General features: G+C 41.7%; 1 protein-coding gene across 2 annotated transcripts in view; it reads right to left on the bottom strand.

The window, feature by feature from the left end:
* The window catches only part of chd1 (chromodomain helicase DNA binding protein 1), a 176,072-nt gene that overhangs the window by 94,534 nt on the left and 55,259 nt on the right, over positions 1-26,279 (bottom strand). For both annotated transcript variants that reach the window (XM_080189073.1, XM_080189074.1), the window contains exons 3-5: positions 19,749-19,959; positions 17,022-17,126; positions 10,967-11,040 (exon numbers count right to left, since the gene is read on the bottom strand). In XM_080189073.1, the coding sequence (XP_080045199.1) occupies positions 10,967-11,040; positions 17,022-17,126; positions 19,749-19,959 (390 nt within the window). The remainder of the gene's footprint in view (positions 1-10,966; positions 11,041-17,021; positions 17,127-19,748; positions 19,960-26,279) is intronic.

Raw genomic sequence — 26,279 nt, 5'->3', positions numbered from 1 at the left:
AAAAATCACTGCCTTATATTCACTCCATTGCCATTTTGATGGTGTGATTTCTGTGACTGCTCTATATATATTGACTATACTCTGAATCCCACCTGTAGTTCTCTTACCAAAGGAAACATTAAGAAAAAATGTAACAGGATCAGCAACATAAATTAAACCATCAGATCAACAACAGAATCAAATACATCTTCTATGAAAAAAAGTGTATAACACCAATAAAATAGTTCCCCATTAATCCAATGTTGCATGCAAACTGGAGGGAGTAAGCCAGTGGGAGAGAGAGGCTGAGCATCTCAACCCTCATATTGGCTTTAATCAACTGCTAATATCTTCAACTTACTAATATTCTGTGCTGAATGTAGCAGACAGAACAGGAAATCAATAATTCCAACAGCTCTAGCTTAAATGTGCTTAAAATATGACTCATCCCAAATGTGACTCAACTGATATCTGAAAGTATCTTCTTTCTACATGCCTTTTACAAATTTTCCAAGCAAAGACTGATACCTAACACTTTCTTTCGTAAGAATGATGTCAATGGGAAGGTTTCGCAGCTGGAACTGTTTGATCCTGTTTTTCAGCATTGTCAGAGCCAGAACTATACCTGAGTACAATGAGACTGCATCAAATGTGGTAATAAAATAACCATCTCATGTTAAGTCCCTAGAGTGGCTTTTCATAGCGATAAATATCATCTCTGATCCAAAGTAGATTGATTAACTTCAGCTGACTCCCAAAAATGTCTGCCACTGCAGTTCAGAACAAAGTTTAATATAGAACAAGATGGTAGTGCACAGTGCAGGTTTCCTAAGGGAGATTCTTCTATCATGCAATGGAAATTTACTATATGCATGGAGATTACTGAAATTAGGGGACTTATTTTCAGTGTGATCTAAAAGTTCTTAAAATTTTTGCTCAGTAAAATTTATCATAGAATAGAATAAAATTCCTACAGTGCAGAAGAAAGCCATTTGACCCATCAATCCTACACCAACAATACCACCTAGACCCTATCCCTGTAACCCCATGTATTTAGCCTGCTAATCCCTCTCGCACTAAAAAGCAATTTAGCATGGCCAATCTACTTAACCTGCATGTTTTTGGAGTATGGGAGGGAACTGGAGAATCCAGAGGACACCCACGCAAACACAAAATGTACGAGCTCCGCACGATCACCTGAGACTGGGATTGAAGCCAGGTCCCTGGCGTTGTGGGGCAGCAGTGCTAACCACTGTGCCACTTTAATTGTAATGCTTTATCTTGAAACAAAATTATTTTGAATATATAGCACTTAATTAACAGTGACTTGATTTTAAACACTTATGGAAAAGGATCAGGTTTTCTATTTATGTTTGAATTCTCACCACCATCATCTCCAGGGTAATTAAGGATTGACAATAAATGCTGGCCTTGCCAGTGACAGCCACATGCCACGCGCAACTTTTCAACATCCGCAGTTCCCTGAGTTTGAGATGGGTTTTCTCCTTGAAGAGTGTTTGTCTATCAGCTGATGCTGTTGTTCTAATAGTGTTGAGTCGGCAGTGACATAATAATGATACATGCCCAAGTTGAAAATATGCGCGACTTGAAATTGATGTTTCCACTCCATTGCCAATCTTTTGCTTTGTGGTAATAGCGGACTGTCTTCAACAAATACATTTGATTGTTTAAACTTTGTTCCAAGGTCCAGTAGTATAGGTAAGTAGCACGTTAGGTCACTTCAGACGACACTGGTTGTCAAGAGTGTAGCATGCGTACTAACTCAAGTTACCGGCTTTCAAAAATTCCATTCCACAACTTGCAACCAATTTTTGATTGGTTATGGTACTGGAAGAGCATGTACTGTCTCATCCTTCCCAACATTCAACCCTCAGATATTTGCACTCTAATTCTGCCCTCTAAAGCATGTCCAATTTCAATTGGCCCATCAATGACTCCCATGCCTTAAGCTGTTTAGCCTTAAGCTTCAGAATTCCCTCCCTAAAACAATCCATCTCTTAGGACCCTCCTTTTTCTCACTTGCATGCTGCCCCTTGAAATTATCCAAAAAACGCACCACTAAGTATAACATGTATAATCACAACAACCAGCTTGACCTTATGATCACATCTCTCAATTCCCCCACTATCTCTAAATTGTCTAACTGCTGATCCAATAACCATGATTTGAAATTTTCCCCAATAATGGGAAGGCCGATACCACTTTCAGTGTCTGCCACAAAATCAATTCCTTCGCACCAACTACACCTTCATCCTCCCAACTCTCTCACTGAACCGGACTGTTCACAACCTTGTTTATCATACCAGCCCTAATTGAGCTCCTGATCACATATCCTTGCTGTCACAAAAGGTGCTTATCTCCACTTCTGTACTTTCACCTGATTTCAGCACCTGCTTCGGTTCAATTTCTATTGAAACCCTCCATCAATGTCTTGATTATTCCAACACTGCACTCCTGGTCAGCTTGCCATCTTCCACCCTCCACAAACCTGATATAACTCAAAACTCTACTGCCTACACCCTAACTCACCCATCACCCCAAGCTCACTGATCTACATCAGCTCCCAGTTAAGCAACACCAGGTTTTTTTTCATTCATTCTTGGGACGTGGGCATTGCTGGCTAGCCAGCAATCATTATCTATCCCGAGTTACCCAAGGGCTGTTGAGAACCAACCACATTGCTGTGGCTCTGGAATCACATGTAGACAAGACCGGCTAAGGACAGCAGATTTCCTTCTCTAAAGGACATTAGTTAACCAGATCTGTTTTTCTGACAATCGACAATAGTTTCATGGTCATCAGTAGATTTTTATTTCTAGATTTTTTTTATCACTAAATTCAAATTCCACCATTTGCTGTAGTGGATTCGAACCTGGATGCCCAGAACATTAGCTAGTTTCGAAATTAATAGTCTAGCGATAATAACACCAGGCCATTGCCTCCCCTAAAATGCTTGTATGTGTTTTCCGGTCCTTTCATGGCCTCACCCCGCCCTATCTTTGTAACCTTCTCCAATTCTAGCCTCTTGCACATCCCGATTGCAATCGTTCTGTCACTGACAACAATGCCTTCAGCTGAAGTTATACGAGCTCTGGAAATCCCTTCAGTTTTATTGACCACAACATTTTAGGGAGCAAGTTTCAAAGTTCAACTTCTATGTGAAAGTGTTTCCATATTCCATCCAAAATGACCTTGTTCACTAGTTCTGGATTCTGCTGCAAGAAGCAATAGCTGCTCTGTATCTAACTCATCAATTCCTTCATCCTTCTAAATATGTCAGCTGGATTGTCCTCAAATTTCTAAACACAAGGAAACCCAAGTTTAACTTAAGTAACCTGTCCTTATAATTTAACCTTTGAAGTCTGATACCATTGTGATAAATTTGCACTATGCTTCCTTTCTATATCATTCCCACAGTGTAGTGTCAAAATTGAACACCATACCCTGGCAGGGTTTACCAAAGCATAAATGTCTTCCCTTTGAATTCCAGCCCCCTTGAGATAAAAACTATTACTCCGTTAGCTTTTTTGATTACATGTGTTCTCATCTTTACTGATTTACATACCTTATATTTATTTTTCCATGGCTTACAGGCATCTTCGGCAAAGGCAGCATTTGTTCCCCATCTCTAGTTGCCCTTGAACTGAGTAACTTGCTAGGCCATTTCAGATGGAGTTAAGAGTCAACCACATTGCTGTAGGTCTGAAATCACATGTGGGCCAGACCAGGTAAGGATGGCAGATTCGTAAGTTAGAGGGATTAGTGGGTAAATATGTGGGGATAGGGCCTGGGTGGGACTGTGGTCGGTGCAGACTCGATGGGCTGAATGTCCTCTGTCTGCACTGTAGGGATTCTATGATTTCTCTAAAACTGCACACAGTACTCCAGCTGCGGCCTCACCAATGCCCTATACAGCTGCAGCAAGACCTCCCTACTTTTATATTCAATCCCCCTCGCTATGAAGGCCAGCATCCCATTCGCCTTCCTGACCACCTGCTGCACCTGCAAGCTGGGTTTTTGCGACTCATGCACAAGGACCCCGAGGTCCCTCTGCACCGTCGCCTGCTGCAGTTTTTCGCCACGTAAGTAATAGTCCTTCCTACCATTCTTCCTACCAAAGTGGACCACCTCACACTTGCCAACATTAAATTCCATTTGCCATTTCCTGGCCCATTCGCCCAGCCTATCTAGATCCTTCTGCAGACTCTCCACACCCTCCGCACAATTTGCCTTTCCCCCAATCTTGGTGTCATCAGCAAATTTCGACACCCTGCACTCGGTTCCCTCCTCCAGATCATCTATATACCTGCGCAAGGATATTTTGGCCCTGGAGGGAGTGCAGAGGAGGTTTACTAGGCTGATACCGGAGTTGAGGGGGTTGAGCTATGAGGAGAGGCTGAATAAACTAGGCTTGTACTCGTTAGAGTTTAGAAGAATGAGGGGAGATCTCATTGAGACGTATAAGATGATGAATGGGATGGATAGGATAGAGGTGGAGAGACTCTTCCCGCTCAAAAAAGACAGTAGGACTAGGGGGCACAGCCTCAAGATAAAGGGGAGGCGGTTTAGAACGGAGTTGAGGAGGAACTTCTTCACTCAAAGGGTGGTGAATCTCTGGAATTCTCTGCCCGTTGAAGTGGTGGAGGCTGCCTCGCTAAATATTTTTAAGAAGCGGGTTGATGGGTTCTTGATAAGAGAGGGGATTAAGGGTTATGGGGAGAGGGCGGGAAAGTGGAACTGAGCCACGACAGATCAGCCATGATCTTATTGAATGGCGGGGCAGGCTCGAAGGGCTAGATGGCCTACTCCTGCTCCTATTTCTTATGTTCTTATGTTCTTATGTTCTAAAGGACATTAGTGAAACAGGGTTTCTGAAAACTGATGGTTTCATGGTCACCATTACTGAGAATAGTTTTCAATTCCAGATTTTAATTAAATTTAATGTGGACTCATGAACACCTAAAAACCCTTTGCTCATCAACAATTCAGTCTCTCACCTTTAAAGTATTTTGATTTGTCTTTCTCAAATCAAAGATGTATAATCTTTCAGTTCCACATATTAAACTCCATTTGACATAGTCTTGCCCACTCAGTTTATATTCTTTTGCACCATGCCTTCTTTTCCTGTTCCCATCAGTACATTACAGTATCTTCTAATCTCACGTTCTCTGCAATTAGTACTTAGAGGTTTGCAAGCTTATAGCAACAAGAAAAACTGGAACTCTTTCCAAAATAATCCGGAAAGCTAAGAGATGATCTACCTGAGATTAAATTGGTACAGCTTTAAATGGATGCAGTTAGGGTGTCTATATATTTCACTCCAGAAGAAATGATGCAATGTATCATGCGATTCAAACTTAGTCTTATTTTGTTTTGAGGAAGCTACCAACACAGATGTGCACAACTCTCCCAACCATTTAACACTGCTACCAATTTCCCAAATCCTTAATAAATGAACCTATTGATTTTTGTGTTAACCAATCCTTTATGGGTGGTTGATTTTTATCTATCAAGTAAGCATAAGGAGAAGGAAAATACAACATAGTGCCAGCGGTGGCAAACGTTTCCTTTTCAAGCACACTATATGCAACCTGGTGCCAAAACTGCTCGTATAAGTTTAAAACCACTCAATCAAGGCAATATGTGTGGTCTCAAACCGAAGATCACTGTGTGGAGTCTGAGAGTTCAACAGGCATGGACAACGTGTTGAGAGGTTCAGAGCTAGGCAGTGCTCAGTCAGGAAAAGGAGAGTAGCGTGGATGAGGACCGATTGATGATGGGCAAGGGAGAACAGAGAAACGCTGCAGAAATCAGGCCAAGGAACCTTGCAAAAACGACAGGCAAAACAGAGTTGATACAAATTGGAAACGACTTCAGCACTATGGTACGTACTCACTGCAACTGAGATTATTGGGCTGAGCCTCAGAAATGCGCACACAAACAGCAACAGCACCTCTCATCCCAAGTGCTTAAACCTGAGCAAAGGATATGAAAGGGGTACAAAGACTGTTGGCCAAAATGAACTAGCAAAATAAGTTAAAAGGAAGGACAGTAGAAAAGCAATGGCAGACACTACAGATGATACTTTTTACCTCCCAGCGAAGATATATTTCATTAAGAAAGACTGAGAAGGGTGCACCATCCATGAGTAACTAAAAGTTAAGGATAACACTAAATTGAAAGAACAATCAGACAATACTGTGTATGTTAGTGGTAATTCAGAAGATAGGACAGATTTTAGAAATCAGCAAAGAATGCAGAAAAATTAGGGGAAATTAGAGCATGATAGAAAGTTAGCTAGAAGAAATATTAAAAAAGGCAACGGTTTTTTACAAATATTTAAACAGGAAAAGCATAACTGAATGTTGATCTCTTAGAACAAAAGACTGGGAAATTAATCACGAGAAGCAAGAAAATAGTAGAAGACAAAAAACCCAAGTATACTTGATGTAAAGGGAAGGGAGGAATTAAAAACAATCACAATACTGGAAAACTATCAGAATTTAAGGTTGTCAAGTGTCCTCGATCTGAGGGCCCGCATCATTGAGTGTTAAGAGATAGTAGGTGCATTAGTCAGGATATTCCAAAGTTGTTCAGATTCTGGAAAGTTCCACCCAGCAGATTGGAAAAATCACTGAAGTAACATCTCTATTCAAGAAAGAGGGAGAGAGAAAGCAGAAAACTATAGGCTGGTTAGTCTAACATCTGTCAGAGGGAAAATACTAGAACCCATTATTAAGGTGATAATATTTAGAAAATCAGAACACAAATCAGGCAGAGTTAACTTGGTTCTGTGAAGGGGAAATCATGTCTGACTCATTCATTAGAGTTTTCTGAGGAAGTGACAAACAAGGTGTTAGAAAGGGAACAGGCGAATGTGGTGCACGTGCATTTTTAAAAGGCATTTGATAAGGTGCCACAAAGGTACTACACAAAATAACAGCTCATGGAGCGGGGGTAACACGTTAGCATAGATATAGGATTGGATAGCTAACAGAAAGCACACAGTGGGGATTAACTGATCACTTTCAAGTTGGTAAGCAGCAACTAGTGAAATGCTACAGGGATCATTGCTGGAGTTTCAGCTATTTACAAGCTATGTCAATTACTTGGATGAAGTGACTGAATGTGTAGTCATCAGATTTGCTGATGGCACAAAGATAGTAGAAAAGTTGACTAAGAGTCTTCAAAAGAATTTAGATAGGTTAAGTGACTCAGCAAAAAAAAAGGCAGATGGGGCACAATGTGGAAAATGTGAACTTGATTTACTTGGCAGGAAGAATAAAACAAAAGTATATTATTTAAATGGAGGGAGACCGCAAAAAAACTTGACAGTACAGAGGGACCTGGATGCCGCAGTGCATGAACCACAAAAAGTTAGCTGAAGCATCAATGAGATACTCAAAGATGGACTAAAGTACGAGTCGATTATTACAGGCCAACAAGCTTACAGGCCTGGTGTGCAACCCCATCCATCAACACTAACCAAACACAAGGCGACACGTGGAGGGTGTTCATTTTAGCATGCATCGAAAAGATGCACTGTATTCCATGATTACTGCAAGGCATGTGGCAAATAGGGTCACTGGGAGCAGCAATACCTAAAGTCAAAAGAACTGCATGGAGTCCTACAAAGGCTCAAGCAGACACTAAACAAGCAATACCTTTGAGCAGCAGCAATGCTCATACGAGAGAAAGCATACATGAATTGGCAGACAAATGGGCAATGCATTGATGATCAAGATGCTGCAAGGCACGGACATTCCGCACCATTCATGTCTGAGCACACGGGTGACATTACACCTTCAGAAGTATTTGCTATGTTTCAGATCATCTGCGCTCAGTAAATAAACATGCGCCATTGGCAAAAATAGACAGGTGCAACTGCCTTTGAAAATCCTACAAGCAATCTACCCACAGAAGTGGGAGGCCATGATAACACCAATATAGTGGCTTTGTAATTCCATATTTAGGATCATGCTAGAATGTAAATGCAACCAGTCACTTTGGGCATCACAGATATTCTTTGTAGTAGAAACCAAAGGCCCAAAATTGCAGGTCAACCAACATGTCTACTCATTCCTGGGCCAAGATTTCTTCCAACTTCTTCCATGGCCATGGGACTGATTCCAGTTGTCACTAATAATTTTTTAAGTATCCTACCATCCATCAATTGCATGATACTTCCAGTATAACTGTAGTGCACACGTCAAGTGCTATTTTCAGTTATTTTGATGCATTCAGAGAGATAATCTCAGATAAGTGTCATGAATTCAGAAATATGAGAGAAGTGGGGAACATCACACTATTTTAACTCCAGATCTATTGGCATAGCTGAAAGGAGGATTTGTATGATAAAATAGTTAATTCTATATTGCAGACAGAACAATCAAGACTTACACATTGTAATGCCTCACCTTAGAGCAACATCTCTAAGAGCAACCATTCCATCACCAGTGGAATTCATTTTGACAGACCTGTGTGGACAAATCCTCCTGGTTTTCATCAATCCACTCTTTCAAAAACCAGAGAACAACGTTTGGGGAAAAAAAAGGGAAGAACAGAAGACATGCATGACAGGAATGCAGGCAGAAAGTTGCCAAGTTTAAGAATAAGACAAGCTCAAATTCAACATCCCACAGAAGGTACCCAACCAGCTGAAGTGACAAAGATATGTACAAAGTGGAGGTCATATGGTGTCATCATACCCCATGGAGAAAATGTGAGGTGGAACATAGAACAAATAAGGAAAGTACCAAATCCCCAATTTTTATGGAGCTCCACTGCATCCAGGACAAGATCCAAGGGAAAATCAAGCATAACACTCCTTCAGACCATTATGAGAAAATTCAATAACCTCAAGCTTACATTACAGTTACTAAGTAAGGGCATATAAGCAGATCAACAATATGCTTCAAGGACTTAAAAGTCTACAAATTTCTCAACTAGTAACTCTGCATTGTGTAAATAAGCATTTGTATACATTGCAAATGATTATGGTTATTTGTAAGAAGCTATTTGAAAGAAAAGGTAAATGCTGTGTACACCTTTAAATGTGTATTTATCACTAGAAGGAAATGATGCAATGTGTCATGTGATACAGACTGTGTCTCAGTTCGTTCTGGTGACTTTAACAAATCAGATGTATACAAATTCTCCAACTGGGTAATATTGCTACAGACTTCCCAAATCCTTAATAAATGAACCAATGTATTTGTGTGTTAACGAATTCCTTGTGTGCGTTTGGCGCCATTAAGTTTACCGGCTAAACAAGCACAAGGAGAAGAAAAACACAACAGAATTGTTTAAAACACAGGTTTTTGATGAAGTTAATGGCTAAAAAAATTTTCCTCCAATTAGTGAGAGTAACTAGGAGTTCAACTAGGAGTTGAAGATCACCACAAAACGGATGAAGGAAGAAATTCTGAAAATTATTTTAATTTGAGAATTGTGAGGACATTGAACGCACTACAGAAACAGTGCTGGAAGAAGAATGCACAATGGTTTTTAAATTAATTCAAAGCAAAAAAATCAAAAAGCTTTATGGAAGCTCAAGGGATGGAACTAAATGGACAACTCTGAGGGAAATGGTGCAAATGCAATGGGTTCCCTGAAACCTGTAACATGCTACAATTTTTTCAGTCAAAGATTTCTCATTGAAACCACATATTAAAGAGTAGATTAAAATGTAGTTAATCTTCAAATTGAGAAATCTACAGGAAATGTCAAAGTCAGGTGTAGCACAGAGAGATGAACAAAATAAGACTAAGCAATTACCAGTTTGGCATTAATTGCCCGTTAACTGAAAGACAAAATAAGACAGAAGAGATCCCCTATTTGGAGGTCTCAGGAAACTGAGTTACAATACAGTCAAGCTACAATGTGGAGAAGGATATTCAGTCCAACCAATCGGTGTTAGCACTGATCCGCACAAGCAAATAAAAGCTAATCAAAGAGGAATACATAAATTTATAACTTTGGTGTTTACAATGATAAAGAAGGTGGGTGCAGTAATGACTCCACCAGAAGCATTGCAAACTCTGTTTCTGTGTTGCTAATGAAGAGTGATAGGGGTAGAGGAAGAAACAGACGAGGCAAATAGAAAGCAGACAGCGCAACAGAGAGAAGCAAAACACTGGATAGAGCGCACAACGAATGGAGTGGATAGAAGAATTGTTTTTCAGTTGTATTTAAAGCTGTTGTTGTTGTTGTTGTTGTTGTTTGTCCATCATCATCGATGAGGACCTCGACACCATTAGTCATTTTGAGGCTGGTTGTGGTGTGTCTGAAGATGATTGATCAGGCCAATTCAGGCACGGAATGTCCCGGCACATTTTGAACAGACTGTAGTTGTTGTGCTGGTGGTTCTGAACTTGCGCAGCTTGTGCTGAAGTTGTGCTTCAGCAATATACCTTGCTTCCTGAGCTTGACAGCCTTTGTGGATGAGGCAGCACCAGGTAGGGCAGTTTTGTGCCAGCGCTTCCCAGGTGGTCAAGTCAATGTCAAGCGACTTCAGGGAGGCCTTGAGTGTGTGTCTTTGAACGTTTCTTCTGCCCTCCATGCGAGTGTCTTCCAGCAGAGAGTTCCCCAAAAAGGAGCTGCTTGGGTACGTGCTCGTCTGGCATACGGATGACATGACCTGCCTAGAGGGTCTGCGCTCTCATCAGCAGTGTGTGGACTGATGGAAGACTTGCTCTAGAGAGAACTTTGTCTTGCCAACAGACGCGTAATATTCTGTATTTAAAGCCGTGGTTTTTTGGAGACCACACAATACATCATAGGAAATATTAATGATCTGTTTATATTCAATCTGCCGTTCTACTGTAGATCTTATTCAAAATTACTTTCTCCATACACTGACTTCAAAAAACTTCCTGCAAATATGCCATGCTAGGAACATACCATGTGTGAAAAACAATAAAAGCCACAATTAACCATAAAGAGAACAACTGAAATGTTGGCTTACTCTCTGCGTTTCACATGTTTGGCAGTGTTCTCTGAGGACGAGTCATCATCAGAATCTTCACTGCTTGATGATTCCTGCTGAAACAAAGTACAACATGAAATAAATCTGTTCAAATGTACTAAGCTCAACAGTTTATAAAAAAGATTTTATGAACAGTTATGAAGTCAATGTTACCTTCACCCATGTAAATTACATTGCAAAAAGACAATACGTGGCAGAAAGAGAAAGAGAGAGACAGACAGACAGGTTTAATTTTTTTAAAAAGTTTATTAGCATCACAAGTAGGCTTTCATCAACGTTGCAATGAAGTTACTGTGAAAATCCCCTAGTCACCACACTTCAGCACCTGTTCAGGTACACTGAGGGACAATTTAGAATGGCCAATACACATAACTAGTACGGTCTTTGGACTGTGGGAGGAAACCCACACAAACATGGGAAGAACTTGCAGACTCCGCACAGATAGTGATTCCAAATCGGGAATTGAACCTAGATCCTTGGTGCTGTGAGGCAGCAGTGCTAACCACTGTGTCACCCACTACTTAATTACTTAATTCTAAGAGAACAATTTATTAAACAGCGGGATCGAGTTGTAAAACATCTAACTTAAATCTAACTTGATTAATTGTTATCCACAGGAATTACTATTCGGCACACTTCAAGGTCAATTTCCATTCACAACCATACTGCAGAACAAAATAATAATGAAATTTGAAAAAATATCAAAATTCAACAACTGTGACTGAAACCTTGGACTTTTTATAAAGCAATAGGGATGGCAAAATTTACTGAGCCCCTGTTTGCTACCATTAGAGGCATGCTGAGTAGGCACTGGGGATATTTCTTAGTATCTTAAGATAAAATCTTCAGATATGTCTGAAAAAATTAAGTTTGCATTGTTTACACCATGACCTTTTGTAAAATTAGTTATCAGACTATGTTCTTTGTTACTTCTCAGAAAGCCACTATATTGCTGCACATAGCACAAGGAGACGGTGGTATTGTGGTAATGTCACTAGATTAGTAATGCAGAGGTGCAGGCTAATGCCCTGGGGACACGGATTCAAAACACACTACGGTGGCTGGTGAAATTTAAATTCAATTAATAAACAAATTTGGAATCAAAAGTTAGTTTCTGCAATGGTGACCATGAAACTATAATCAATTGTTGCAAAAAATTAGAAAAAAATGTGTTGTCCTTAACAGGTCTGGCCTACATGTGACTCAAGTCCCACTGAATTGCCCCCTGAAATGGCCAAACAAGCCATCAGTTCAAGGCAATGGGCAACAAATGCTAACTTGGTCTGTGACATGCACATTCCATGAAAAAATAATGAGAAAATAGAATGGATTTTCAGTAGCTTTCACAGTTCCTTCAGTTCCACCCAGTACTGGATACCACTATAACTGCAAATAAATGGAGGGCAAGAAAAAGACAAAGCAGACCATAGGATGCTTGAAATTTTCATGAAAAATAAATTAGTGTGGTCCCATGATTGCAAAAAGGGAAGGAGACAGAATGTGGGGAACTACAGGCCAGTTAACAGCTTAACATCTGGTGTCAGAGCAATGTTAAGAAACTATTCTTAAAAGAAGCTGTAGCAAGTCACTTGGATAGGTTCAAAAGGTAGTCAGGTCAATGTGCTTTTGCAAAAGGGAAATAATGTTTCACCAACTTATTGGAGTTCCTTGAGGAATTTACATGTGCTGCAGATAAAGTGCATCAGGTGGATGTAATGTACTTAGATTTCCAGAAGGGTTTAATAAACTGCCACAACAAAAGCTCTTACAGAATATAAAAGCTCATGATACAGGGGGTAACATATAGTCATGGACAGGAAATTGTCTGGCTAACAGGAAGCAGGTATGAATGAACATTTTCAGGTTGTCAAGGTGTAGTGAGTGGTGAGCCACAGGGATCAGTGCTGCGACCTCAACTGTTTACAATTTATATAAATGACTTGGAGGAAGGGATGGTCGCCAAATTTGCTGATGATACAAAGATAAGTTGTGAAGAGGACATATATAAGGATTCTATAAAAAGGAAATAAATAGGTTAAGTGAATGGGCAAAGACCTGGCAAAGGGGAGAATAATGTGGGAAAATGTGAAAATAATAAAGAAAAATGAAGTATATTAACTAAATGGTGAGACAGTGCAGAACTCTGAGATGCAGAGGAATCTGGGTGTCCGACAACATAATTCACAAAAAAACTAGTATGCAGGTACAGCAAGTAATTAGGAAAGCTAATAGAATGTTACTGTTTATTGTGAGGGGAAATAAACATAAAAAGTAAGGAGATTATGCTTTAGTTGTGCAGGGCATGAGTGAGACCGGAGTACATATTGGTGTACATATTGGATGCCTTATTTAAGGAAGGATGCAAGTGTTTTGGAAACAGTTCAGACAAAGTTTACTAGGCTGACATCTGGAATAGGCCGGCTGTCTTACGAGGAAAGGTTGGACAGGTTAGGGTCACATCCACTGGAGTTCAGGCGACTTGGGATTGAAACATGCAAAATCCTGAGTAGCCTCGACAGGGTGCACATGAGAAGGATCTTTGCTTTCTAGAACTAGGCATCACCCTTTAAAAATAAGGGGTCAGCCACGTACAGGGTACTGGTGAGGCCGCAGCTGGAGTACTGTGTGCAGTTTTGGTTGCCGCACTTGCGGAAGGATATCTTGGCCTTGGAGGGAGTGCAGAGGAGATTCACTAGGCTGATACCGGAGATGAGGGGGTTGGACTATGAAGAGAGACTAAATAGACTAGGTTTGTACTTGTTGAGTTTAGAAGGATGAGGGGGGATCTTATAAAGACGTACAAGATAATGAAAGGGATGAATAGGGTAGAGGTAGAGAGATTCCTCCCACTCAGTAAGGATGGCGGGACTAGAGGGCACAGCCTCAAGATGGGGGGTGGGTGCAGTTTAGATCAGAGTTGAGGAGGAACTTCTTCACTCAAAGGGTGGTGAATCTCTGCCCATTGAAGTGGTGGAGGTTACCTCGCTACATATATTTAAGTCACGGGTAGATAGGTTTTTGATAGACAGGGGAATTAAGGGTTATGGGGAGAAAGCGAGAAAGTGGAACTGATCCACTTCAGATCAGCCATGATCTTATTGAATGGCGGGGCAGGCTCGAATGGCTAGATGGCCTACTCCCGCTCCTATTTCTTATGTTCTTATTTGAAACGGAGGTGCCAATTTTCTCGCATCTCTTTGGAGCTCTCTTCCTGAAAAGCACTGGAAGCAAAGTGTTTGAATATTTTTAAGGCAGCGGTGGGTAGATTCTGGATAACCAAGAGGGTGATAGGTTATTGGGGGTAGGTAGGCTGCAGATTTGAGATTATCATCAGATCAGCCATAATTTTATTACATGTTGAAACAGGCTCAAAGAACAAAGAACGAAACAGCACAGGAACAGGCCCTTCGGCCCTCCAAGCCTGCACTACTCAGGCGCCCAATTAGACCATTCGTTTGTATCCCTCTATTCCCAGTCTGTTCATGTGACTATCTAGATAAGTCTTAAACAATCCCACCATGTCCACCTCAACCACCTTGCTTGGCAGTGCATTCCAGGCCCCCGCCACCCTCTGTGTAAAATACATCCCCCTGACATCTGTGTTGAACCTTGCCCAGCCTCGCCTTGAGCTTGTGACCCGTGTTCATCACCTCAGACCTGGGAAAAAGCTTCCCACTCTTCACCCTGTCTATGCCCTTCATAATTTTATACCCCTCTATTAGGTTGCCCCTCATCCTCCATCTTTCCAGGGAGAACAACTCCAGTTTACCCAATCTCTCCTCATAGCTAAGACCCTCCATACCAGGCAACATCCTAGTAAACCTTTTCTGTACTCTCTCCAAAACCTCCATGTCCTTCTTGCTGTGTGGCGACCAGAACTGGACCCAGTATTCCAAATGTGGCTGAACCAACGATTTATACAGCTACAACATCATATGCCAACTTTTATACTCTATGCCCCATCCAATAAAGGCAAGCATGCCATACGCCTTCTTCACCACCATCTCCACCTGTGCTGCCACCTTTAAGGATCTGCGGACTTGCACACCCAGGTCCCTGTGCGTCTATACTCCTGATGGTTCTGCCATTTATTGTATAGCTCTCCCCTACATTAGATCTACCGAAACGCATCACTTTGCATTTATCTGGATTAAATTCAATCTGCTATTTCTCCGCCCAATTTTCCAGCCCATCTATATCCTGCTGTATTCTCTGACAATGTTCACGACTATCTGAAACTCCAGCAATCTTTGTGTCGTCCGCAAACTTACTGATCACACCAGCTACATCTTCTTCCAAATCATTTACATATATCACAAACAGCAGAGGTCCCAGTACAGAGCCCTGCGGAACACCACTGGTCACATAACTCCAACTGGAAAAAAGACCTCTCCACTGCTACCCTCCATCTTCTACGGCCAAGCCAGTTCTCCACCCATCTAGCTAGCTCACCTTTTATCCTGTGAGATTTGACCTTTTGCACCAGCCTGCCATGAGGGACCTTGTCAAAAGCTTTGCGAAAATCCATACAGGCGACATCCATGGCCCTTCCCTCGTCAATCTTTCTTGTCACCTCCTCAAAAAAACTCAACCAAATTTGTGAGACATGACCTCCCTTGTACAAAACCATGCTGTCTATCGCTAATGAGATTATTCAGTTCTAAATGTGCATATATCCTATCTCTAAGAATCTTCTCCAACAATTTCCCTACCATGGACATCAAGCTCACTGGCCTATAATTACCCTTGCTACCCCTTCTTAAATAACCGGACCACATTTGCTATCCTCCAATCCTCTGGGACCTCATCTGTGTCCAGTGAAGAGACAAAGATTTCTGTTAGAGGCCCAGCAATTTCATCTCATCACCCTGAGCAATCTAGGACAGATGCCATCAGGCCCTGGGGATTTGTCTGTCTTAGTTTCCTAAAAAACCTAACACCTCCTCCCTTGTAATTGAGATTTTTTTCTAACGGGTCAACACATCCCTCAGATACTACCAGTCAACATGTCCCTCTCCTTTGTGAATACTGATGCAAAGTATTCATTTAGGATCTCACCTACTTCCTTGGGTTCTAAACATAATTCCCCTCCTTTGGCTCAGAGGTCCAATTCTTTCCCTGACAACCCTCTTGTTCCTAACGTATGCATTAAATGCCTTAGGATTCTCCTTAATCCTGTCAGTCAAGGACATTTCGTGACCCCTTTTTGCCCTAAGTCCCTGTTTGAGCTCTTTTCTACTTTCTCTGTATTCCTCCAGTGCTCTATCTGTTTTTAGCTGCCTGGGCCTTACATACACCTCTTTTTCCTTTTTGATTAGGCCCACAATTGCACTGGTTATCCACGGCTCTCGAATCCTACGTTTCCTATCCTTCCTTTTTATAAGCACATGCCTGTCCTCCAGCCTTAACTGCTCCTTAAAAGACTCCCACGTGCCAGATGTGGATTTACTCTCAAACAGCCTCTCCCAATCAAAAGCCACCAAATCCTGACTAATCCGGCTGTAGTTAACCTCCCCCGAATTCAGCACCTTACCCATAGGACAACACTCATCTTTTTCCATTACTATCTTAAAGTTTACAGAATTGTGGTCACTATTTGCCACATGATCCCCTACTGAAACTTTGATGGCCTGACCGGGCTCATTCCCCAGTACTAGGTCCAGTATAGCCCCCTCTCTAGTTGGGCTATCAAAATATTGTTCCAAAGAATCTTCCTGTACACATTTTATCAATTCCTCCTTGTCCAGACCCCCAGCCCTAAGCGATTTTTCAGTCTATACAAGGAAAATTAAAGTCTCCCACTACAACAACCCTATTTTTTCTGCACTTGTCCAGAATCTCCTTACATATTGAGGGGCCCTCATATGATTTGATGGCCAATTTGAATTGAATGATTCTGCTTCAATGTAAATTTCCAGGTTTTCTATAATGCATCGCTAAAAACTTATTGCTGGTAGTCTTATTACAGGTCAATATTCACCAGTTCTAGTGAAATATAAACCTCTCAGCTGCTATTTTTAATCAAATTTCAAACCTCTGAACTGTTGTTTGAAGAAAGGTGTTGTTGTTGTAGTTGCTGCTGCTTCCTTATCATGGCAGATCGCTGCACAGCTAAAATACTTGGATTGGATTTCCAAAACTGCAACAGAATAAGGGGACAGAAGGTCAAAATCCAAAACATACATTCATGATCCAAACTCTTAGTTTATCAATGATAGTGAAATTCAACCCTCCCTCTGCATGCAAACATACCAAATTGTAAGATTTCAAGTCAACAAGTTTCTTTTTGAGCTCTAGTGTAAAACATATTCTTGTTGTATTGCTTTAATAGCAATCTAACAGTTAATGTAAACAATTAAAATGTTCCTTTAGAAATATAGAAAATAGAGGCAAGAGTAGGCCATCCCCCCCTTCTAGCCTGACCATTATGACCACTGCTAATCATCCAACTCAGCAATTTATCCCCACCCCCCTCCCCCATATTTCTTTGGTCCATTTAGCCTCAAGAACTGTATCAAACTCCTTCTTAAAAAAAAACAACATTGAGGATTCCACAGGCTCACCACTCTCTGGGTGAAGAAATTTCACCTCATTTCGGTCCTAATGGTCTACCCGGTATCGTCAGAGTGAGACGCGTGGATCTGGACACCTCCACCATTCGGAACATCCTTTCTGCATCTACCCTGTCTCGTCCGTTTAGAATTGACTCAATCTCTCCTTATATGTCAGTCAAAGAACAAAGAACAAAGAACAAAGAACAACCCAGCACGGGAAACAGGCCCTTCGGCCCAACGAGCCCGCGCCGCCGCATCGCCCTACACCTATTCTACCCTGCATGTCTACGAATGGGACCCTACTCAGTCAGATTCAGGGAAGAAATAGTGTCAATTTGGTGGAAACCAATTAGCCTAAGAGCACATCTTTGGGGTGTGGGAGGAAACCGGAGCGCCCGGAGGAAACCCACGCAACCACAGGGAGAATGCGCAAACTCCCACAGACACAGGCCCAAATCCATGTATCTGCACAGCTAGCAGTGCTAGTCACTGAGCTGTTGCGGTGCCCGTCTATCGGTCCAGGATCAAGCACACACACCGACATGAAGTACTAGGCCACTCCTGGACTTCCAAGAGCAGCCCACGCACAACCTGCCGTGTGCATGCCCCTCGCTTGACACGAGGTGGACCTCCACCTGTGGAATAAAGACAAAACATATTAGTTATACAGCCTGCCCTTCCGGTGTCTCCCGAGGTTTACCCTATTTAATAGCCCCTACCATATCCCTCCATTCCCGTTTCACTCATATGCCTATCTAACTGCATCTTAAACGAGTCCAACGTGCCTGCCTCCACCACCCTACTCGGTAGCGCATTCCAGACCCCCACAACTCTGTGTAAAGAACCTTCCTCTTACCTCCAAATTATACCTCCCCCCCCTCACCCTTAATTGATGACCTCTTGTGTTCGTACCCAGTCTAGGGAGCAGTCTCTCACTATTAACTCTATCTATTCCCTTCAGTATCTTATATACCTCTATCATGTCCCCTCTCAATCTCCTTCTTTCCAAGGAGAATAGCCCCAGTCTCTTCAGTCTCTCCTCGTAACCCAGTCCCCCCATGCCAGGCAACATCCTGGTAAACCTCCTCTGCACCCTTTCCAGAGACTCCACGTCCTTCCGGTAATAAGGTGACCAGAACTGGACGCAGTACTCCAAATGCGGTCTAACCAACGTTCTGTATAACTGAAGCATTAGACGGCAGCTTTTATACTCTAAGCCCCTTCCTATAAAGGCTAACATCCCATAAGCCTTCCTAACAACGTTCTCCACTTGTGACACAACCTTCATGGATTTGTGGACCTGCACTCCCAGGTCTCTCTGTACATCTATACTCCTAATCGGCCTACCTTTTATCACATAACTCCTCTCTGCATTATTCCTTCCAAAATGCATCACCTCGCATTTGTCAGGATTAAATGCCATCTGCCACCTATCTGCCCACTGCACCAACCTATCTATATCCTGTTGTATCACCTGACAATCCAGCTCTGTACCCGCCAACCCTGCCATCTTGGTGTCATCAGCAAACTTGCTGATCACACCACCTACTCCCTCTTCTAAGTCATTTATGTAGACTACAAAGAGGAGAGGTCCCAGTACCGAGCCCTGCGGCACACCACTGGTCACTGGCCTCCAGCCCGACAAGGTACCCTCCACAACTACCCTCTGTCTCCTATTTCCCAACCAGTTCTCAATCCACCTAACTACCTGGCCTCGTATCCCATGCGAGGAACCAGTGTGGTAAATCTTCTCTCCACTCCCTCTTTATCAAGGACATCCTTCCTCAGATAAGGAGACCAAAAGTGCACACGCAGTATTCGAGGTGTGGTCTCACCAGAGCCCCGCATAATTGCAGCAAGACATCCTTGCTCCTGCACTCGAATCCTCTTGCTATGAAGACCAACATTTCATCTGCCTTCTTTATTGCCTGCTGTACTTGCATGCTTACCTTCAGCGACTTGCGTACAAGGTCACCCAGGTTTCACTGCACAGTCCCTCTCTCTCAACTTGTAGGCATTCAATTATTTTATTCTCCAATTACATATCATCCGTCCACTTGTAATTTATCATTTTTTTGTATTAAGCAAACAACATTGTGTGGAATTCTAATAATGGAGATGTGTCAACTGCAATTTCAAAAACCATATCTTAAAATCAAAATTAAGACAAAAATATGTATTAGTTATACCGCGCTTCTTGTATTCACCTCTGCTCCATCAGTTTTCGGAACTTTGTTCTCAACAGGTCTCTTTCCTCTGGATGAAGATGTGTTACTTTCAGAACCTGATGAATCGGAATCCGATTGGCTACCTGAATCTGATCCACTATCAGAGTCACTGGAGTCATTGCTATCTGACTGGCTGCTGCTTCCATCACTGCTACTTCCAGAACTTGAGCCAGATTCTTTATCCGACTGGCTAAAAATAAAATGTGAATTTTACTAATACATATCAGCACATGCACACACAACTTGATCAAATCATCTCTGCTATTAAACATTGCCTACTATTTGGAAATAGATTTCTGCAAAAAGGATTGGAAACAAGAATAAAATGTGCATTCATCTGACATAGTTAAACAACCCAAGGTACTTCATAGGAATGTAACCAGAGAAAAATTGACAAGAATTAAGATGCCCGATCAGGTGACCAAAAGCTGACAACAAGATAGTTAGTTAGCTTCAAGGGGAATTTTAAAAGAGATGGAGCGGGTGGAAATTTAGTGATGGAATTCCAGGAATTAGGATAACAGAACTGGAGGAACACAGAGTTCTCAGTGCATTGTAGGAAGTTATAAAAATAGGGAGGACAGATTTGAACACACGGAAAAGAATTTTTAAAATCAAGGTGTTCTGGGGTGGGGAACCAATATACATCAATACACATAGTTGTGGTTGGCAAACATGATGGATGCAAGTCAGGATTTCAGCAACAGAGATTGGATCAGGTTAAATTTACAGAGGAAGCTGGCCCTGGCTGGATATGGAATTTGTGGTAGAGGAAAGACAATGGCTACAGTCTCCCCAGTGTTTAGATGCATCATTGCATCCAGGACTGAATATCGTACAAGCAATCAGACAACACAGAGACAGTGGAGGAAGTCAATAATGGTGAGCTACGGTAGAGTTGGAAGTCAACAGATATACACGATGGTGGGGGCAGCACATACGTGAGAAGTCAGAGTGGGTCAAAGAAAATGCAAGGCTGGGAAGAGAAACCATTGCCAAGATTCTCTGGCTACAACTGAAGAGCTAAAGTGTAGAATCAGGCAAGAAAGCTGCAATCAGCTGGACAATGGAGGGAGATGGCATGATGACTTGTGTCAAAGGTGCACACCAGTACAGGAGGAGAGATAATCCATCAGATAGAGACAGTGCCCTTTGTGACTTTGAATCAGGGCTACTTCAATGCTGCAGCAAGGTGGAAATCTGTTTGACAAGATTCAAACATGAAGTTGCAGGAAGATTGGGCACATGCTTAGGAAGTGAGAGCACGTTAAATGACTTGAGAGAAAAGGGTTGGAGATGGGGTGACAGTTTGCAAGGATGGATAGGGTTTTACTTTTGAAGATGGAGATGAAGACTGCAGACGTAAAACAGAGAGGTGTATTGTATGAGGAGACAGTTAATTATCAGCTAGCATGGAGACCATGAAGTGAAGCAAGATGGTCAGATGTTTAGTGGGAATAGAGTTGAGAGAACAAGAAGTGGGAATCATGGACAAAATGAATTCTGAAAGGGCATATGGGGAATTGGGAGAGAAACTAGAAAAAGATGCAAGCTCTGGGGTAGGGAAGAGGGAGGTCTTGGGGGTACTCTGGCTTAATGGAAAAGGTTTCAGAGACAGTGAAATGATGGCCTCAATTTTAGAATACATGTCCATAATCTCCTTGTTATCAGGAAACTGTTACGGGGTTATGCAAATTAAACTAAAGGAGGGCAAACACTTAAGCAGCATGGTTTGTGACTGGAATATCAGTCGTAACTTAAAAAACTTAACCAACTGACTATCCTTCTCTGAATATTTGTATTTTCTATACAAAACGTAACAAAAACTGCTTTAGAACATATGCCTTCATAAGGGGAGAGATTCTGAAGATACATCCAACAAAGTGATAAGCCCACAAAGAAATGTTTAAATAAGGGAAAGGAATAAGTGATTGCCTTCTTGGCGAGAAGGCAAGAGGGATCATTACTGGAAATTCTGTGGGGCTGTAGTTGTATTATAGAAATATTATTCTAGTTACCTATAAGGATACAGATGCAGGCACATGGAAAAGCATGGTATATTTGAGGAAAAAAAAACATACACATGGCAGATAGAATCAATTCAGAAATGGCAGCAATGCCTGATGGCCTAACTGGTGTCTCGCTTCCTTATTGAAACTGCATGACACACAGCAGAGGGGATTGTAAACTTCAGGATAAAGGAAACCAGAGACAAAATCATGAATCACATAATAATCAATGTCAAATCCACACTTGATTATGCCAATGCTTGTTTTGCTAGTCTTCCATCGTTCACCCCCCACAAATCCTACTTGTCCAAAACTCAGTGGGCAATATTTTGTCCTGCACTTAAACCAGTATGCAATTCCATCCCCAAAGAGCTAAACTGTCATTCTATCTGTAATTTAAAATCTGTCATTATTTTCAATGGTGTTATAGTTCCGCCCACCCCCCCATCCCCAACATTTTCCAGCTATATAAACCATCCTCATCCCCACATTTTTTTCTTCCCACTACAGTCTCCTGTCCATCCCATAACCTTTGTCACTTCAGCCCTATTTAATGGAACCTTTTCCTTAAATTACTTTGCATCTCTGATTCTCCGTTATCCTTCAAAATCCATTGTTTGCCGTTGCTACTCCAACCTCTTCACAGTTCTAGTTATTCCTTCAGGATTCCTTTGTAAAGTGGCTTGGCTGTTCATGGTGCTATACAAGTGCAGGTTCATGCTGGAAAATGCATGCTTTGTAAAGGGAACTTGAACATGAGGCTCTTGACTGAACTGCAAATTTTTGAAAGTAAAAGAAACTCCAATTATTTCCAACGTCCCTCCACATTAAGGCCATAGTTAAGAAAGCCCATAAGCACCTCTACTCTCTCACAAGGAAATTCGGCATGTCCTCTACAATTCTCACCAATTTTCATGGATGTAACATAGAAAGAGTTCTTCCAGGTGGATCACTGCTTGATATGGCTCCTGCTCTGATCAAGACTGCAAGAAACTACAAAGGATTGTGAATGTAGTCCCGTCCATCTTGCAAACCAACCTCCCATACAATGGCTGTCTACATTTCCCACTGCCTCAGAAGCAACCAGCATAACCAAGGACCCCTTGCACCCCGAACATACTTTCTTCCACCTTTTTCCATTGATATAAAAGATACAAAAAGCCTGAAATTACGTATCAACTGATTCAAGAACAGCTTCTTCCTTGCTGCCATCAGACTTTTGAATGGACCTACCTTATACTAAGCTGATCTTTCTCTACACCCGAGTTATGACTGTAACACTACATTCTGTACCCTCCCCTTTTCTTCTCCTCTATATACTCTATGAATGGTATCCTTTGTCTGTATGGTGCAAGAAACAATGCTTTCCACTGTATACCAATACATGTGACAATAACAAATCAAAATCAACACTATATGCAGAACAAATCAGGCAAGAACAGATTAAGCATGCAAATGCATGACTAGTGAAATGCAGAAGGAGGGTGGGTTGTATGGATTCCTAGAACATTGGAATGAGTTCCAGGGTGAGAAAAGTCAATGACATAAGCTAGTCATCATTCGAGTCAGATTGCTGCCAATACCTTTCATTTTAGTACTACATTTTTAAAGTCAATTCTACTCAAAATGCAGAGTATACAAGTAGCGAGAATTGTTAAAATGCATGTTTAAAAACTACCACTCTAAATGGACTGTAAAAACTGACAACTGAAAAAAGGGCAAGATGAAGGAAATCTCTAAAAATGTAAAGACGGTAGCTTGGTGAAGTGAGAAATGGAATGAATACCATTGCAGAAAACATAAATAGAATGAATAAATGAATCATTATTTTTTCATGATTAGCATAGTTAAAAGTAGGTAATGTATTAAAGCTATGTTAAAATGGTGGGGATGTTTCACAATTTTGTTTAACGAATCTTCTTTTGCCTCTAATCATTTACAAACACACAGGCACTCTTTGAATAAGTAGGGAAAAAAACCTTGGATCAACATTTCTCTCAACACATTCTGGTTTCTTAGTGCAGTGGTTCCCAACCTTTTAAATCATGGCATACCTTTATACAGTAAAAGAACTGAGGCACACCTCCTGCTTGCTGTCTTCTTCCCTTACTGGGAACTTCATTTTTAACTTCTGCCTGCCCTCTTGCCTGTTTTTAAGTTAACTTCTCCCCGTCTCTGTCGCTTCTGCCAGGGATTTTGCGCCCTTTAAGTTTTGCTTCTGGCAAAGGTGCTTGGGGGCTTTGTCTTCAACTCCAAGTACCATTGGTAATGAGCACATGTGACTCTTTCCCAGCCAGCGCATATGGGAGAGGCCTAAAATTCAGCAGGTCTTGGAGATGCCAACCACAAAGATGAAGACAAAAGTTAGTTTAATTAAAGGAATTTTTAATCTTTTTTCATGGCACACTTGGGAGGAGTTCCATGGTACACTGGTTGCTAACCACTGCCTTACTGTATCATTCAATGCAGATATAGAACATAGAACATTACAGCGCAGAACAGGCCCTTCGGCCCATGATGTTGCGCCGACCAGTTACAAAACAATGACCCACTAACCTAAACCAATCGCTTTTCGTCCATAAACCTATCCACGGATCTCTTAAACGCCCCCAAACTAGGCGCATTTACAACTGCAGCAGGCAGGGCATTCCAATCCCTCACCACCCTCTGGGTAAAGAACCTACCCCTGACATCCGTCCTATAACTACCACCCCTTAATTTAAAGCCATGCCCCCTCGTGCTAGATTTCTCCATCAGAGGAAAAAGGCTATTACTATCCACCCTATCTAAACCTCTAATCATCTTATATGTTTCAATAAGATCCCCTCTTAGCCGCCTTCTTTCCAGTGAAAACAACCCCAAATCCCTCAGCCTCTCCTCATAGGACCTCCCCTCCATACCAGGCAACATCCTGGTAAACCTCCTCTGCACCCTCTCCAAAGCCTCCACATCCTTCCTGTAATGTGGGGATCAGAACTGCACACAGTACTCCAAGTGCGGCCGCACCAGAGTTGTGTACAGTTGCAACATGACGCTGCGACTCCTAAATTCAATCCCCCTACCAATAAACGCCAAGACACCGTATGCCTTCTTAACAACCTTATCTACTTGACTCCCAACTTTCAGGGATCTATGTACACATACACCTAGATCCCTCTGCTCATCCACACTATTCAAAGTCCTCCCGTTAGCCCTATACTCGACACATCTGTTATTCCTACCAAAGTGAATTACCTCACACTTCTCCGCATTAAACTCCATCCGCCACCTCTCGGCCCAGCTCTGCAACCTGTCTAAGTCTTCCTGCAAACTATGACACCCTTCATCACTATCTACCACATAGGTGAACATATAGGTGAACATATTATATTTTGGGACTTGGGTAATTTGTTTCTATCAAAAATGCATTTTAATTGACCTTGGAATGGGGTTAACTGCAGCAAAACAACATTTATTATCCATTCCTAGTGTCCTGAGGGTATTAAAAGTCAACCACATAATGTGGGACTTGAATCACACATAGGCCAGATCACATGGTGGTGAGCCAGGCAACTTCTCAATAGTTCGGCTGCTTTCAAGGTAATTGTTATTGGGTAGCAATACATATTAACAGATTTACTGAACTCAAATTCTCAGCCTGCTATGGAGAGAGGGAACTGGAGGGAACCAGGTGAGTTTTCACTCTGGGGAAAGCAAGTGGAAGCAGAGGTTGAGGTAGTAATGGGAGTGAAGGGAGTGTAGGAATGATCATAGACGGCTGATAGATGAATTAGTGCAGGCAGGAATTCACAAATGATTGGGGAAGGGATGAAATGGGAGTTGAAGGTTACATTGTTTGCACAGCCTATACCCTTGTGTTTGTCAGCTCCTTTCCCCACCATAATTACTCATCATGTTCCATTTGAAAGGAAAACAGGGAAATGGAAGTGGCAAACAGGAACAACGAGCAACTTAAAAGAGAAAGATACTGAATAAGAGGCACCATAACAGCAAAAGATAGATATCTGAAAAGAGAAAATGGCTACATTCAGACAGCAACGTCACAGGAAATTGACTAGTATTAATTTTGCTGTGGTTCATCATAAATAGTCATGTTTAGCTTCTTCCCAAACATAAAATGCATTATAGTGCAAGCGGTGCCCATTAGATGACACTGCAATGGGAGTTTAAAATGCTAAGAATGTTATATCTCATTTGTAACAAAATTCATCATTCTGGTGTCCCATAAAATAGACGATGCCGAAGTTACATGAAAAGCATACTTTTTAACTCGCTTAATTATGTATGCTAATATCTTGGTTCTTATCGCAGAAATTTTTAAATCCTAATGTCTATACTCTTTTCTCCAACCGCACCATGTCTTTTGGTCCTCTTTCTCTTTGCTTCTAATGCAATTATAAGGAAGGGTGTGGTCCACATGTAGTTTCAAAGTTCTGTGCAATTGTAGCAAAACTTTCCTCCTTTTGCATTCCATTCCCTTTGAAATAAATATCTACATTCC

Source organism: Carcharhinus amblyrhynchos, chromosome 5, assembly GCF_965287045.1.
Source record: "Carcharhinus amblyrhynchos chromosome 5, sCarAmb.v2.hapA, whole genome shotgun sequence".
Lineage (NCBI taxonomy): Eukaryota > Metazoa > Chordata > Chondrichthyes > Carcharhiniformes > Carcharhinidae > Carcharhinus > Carcharhinus amblyrhynchos.
Note: the sequence above shows the minus strand (reverse complement) of the source record. Positions and strands in the feature narration are given on the sequence as shown.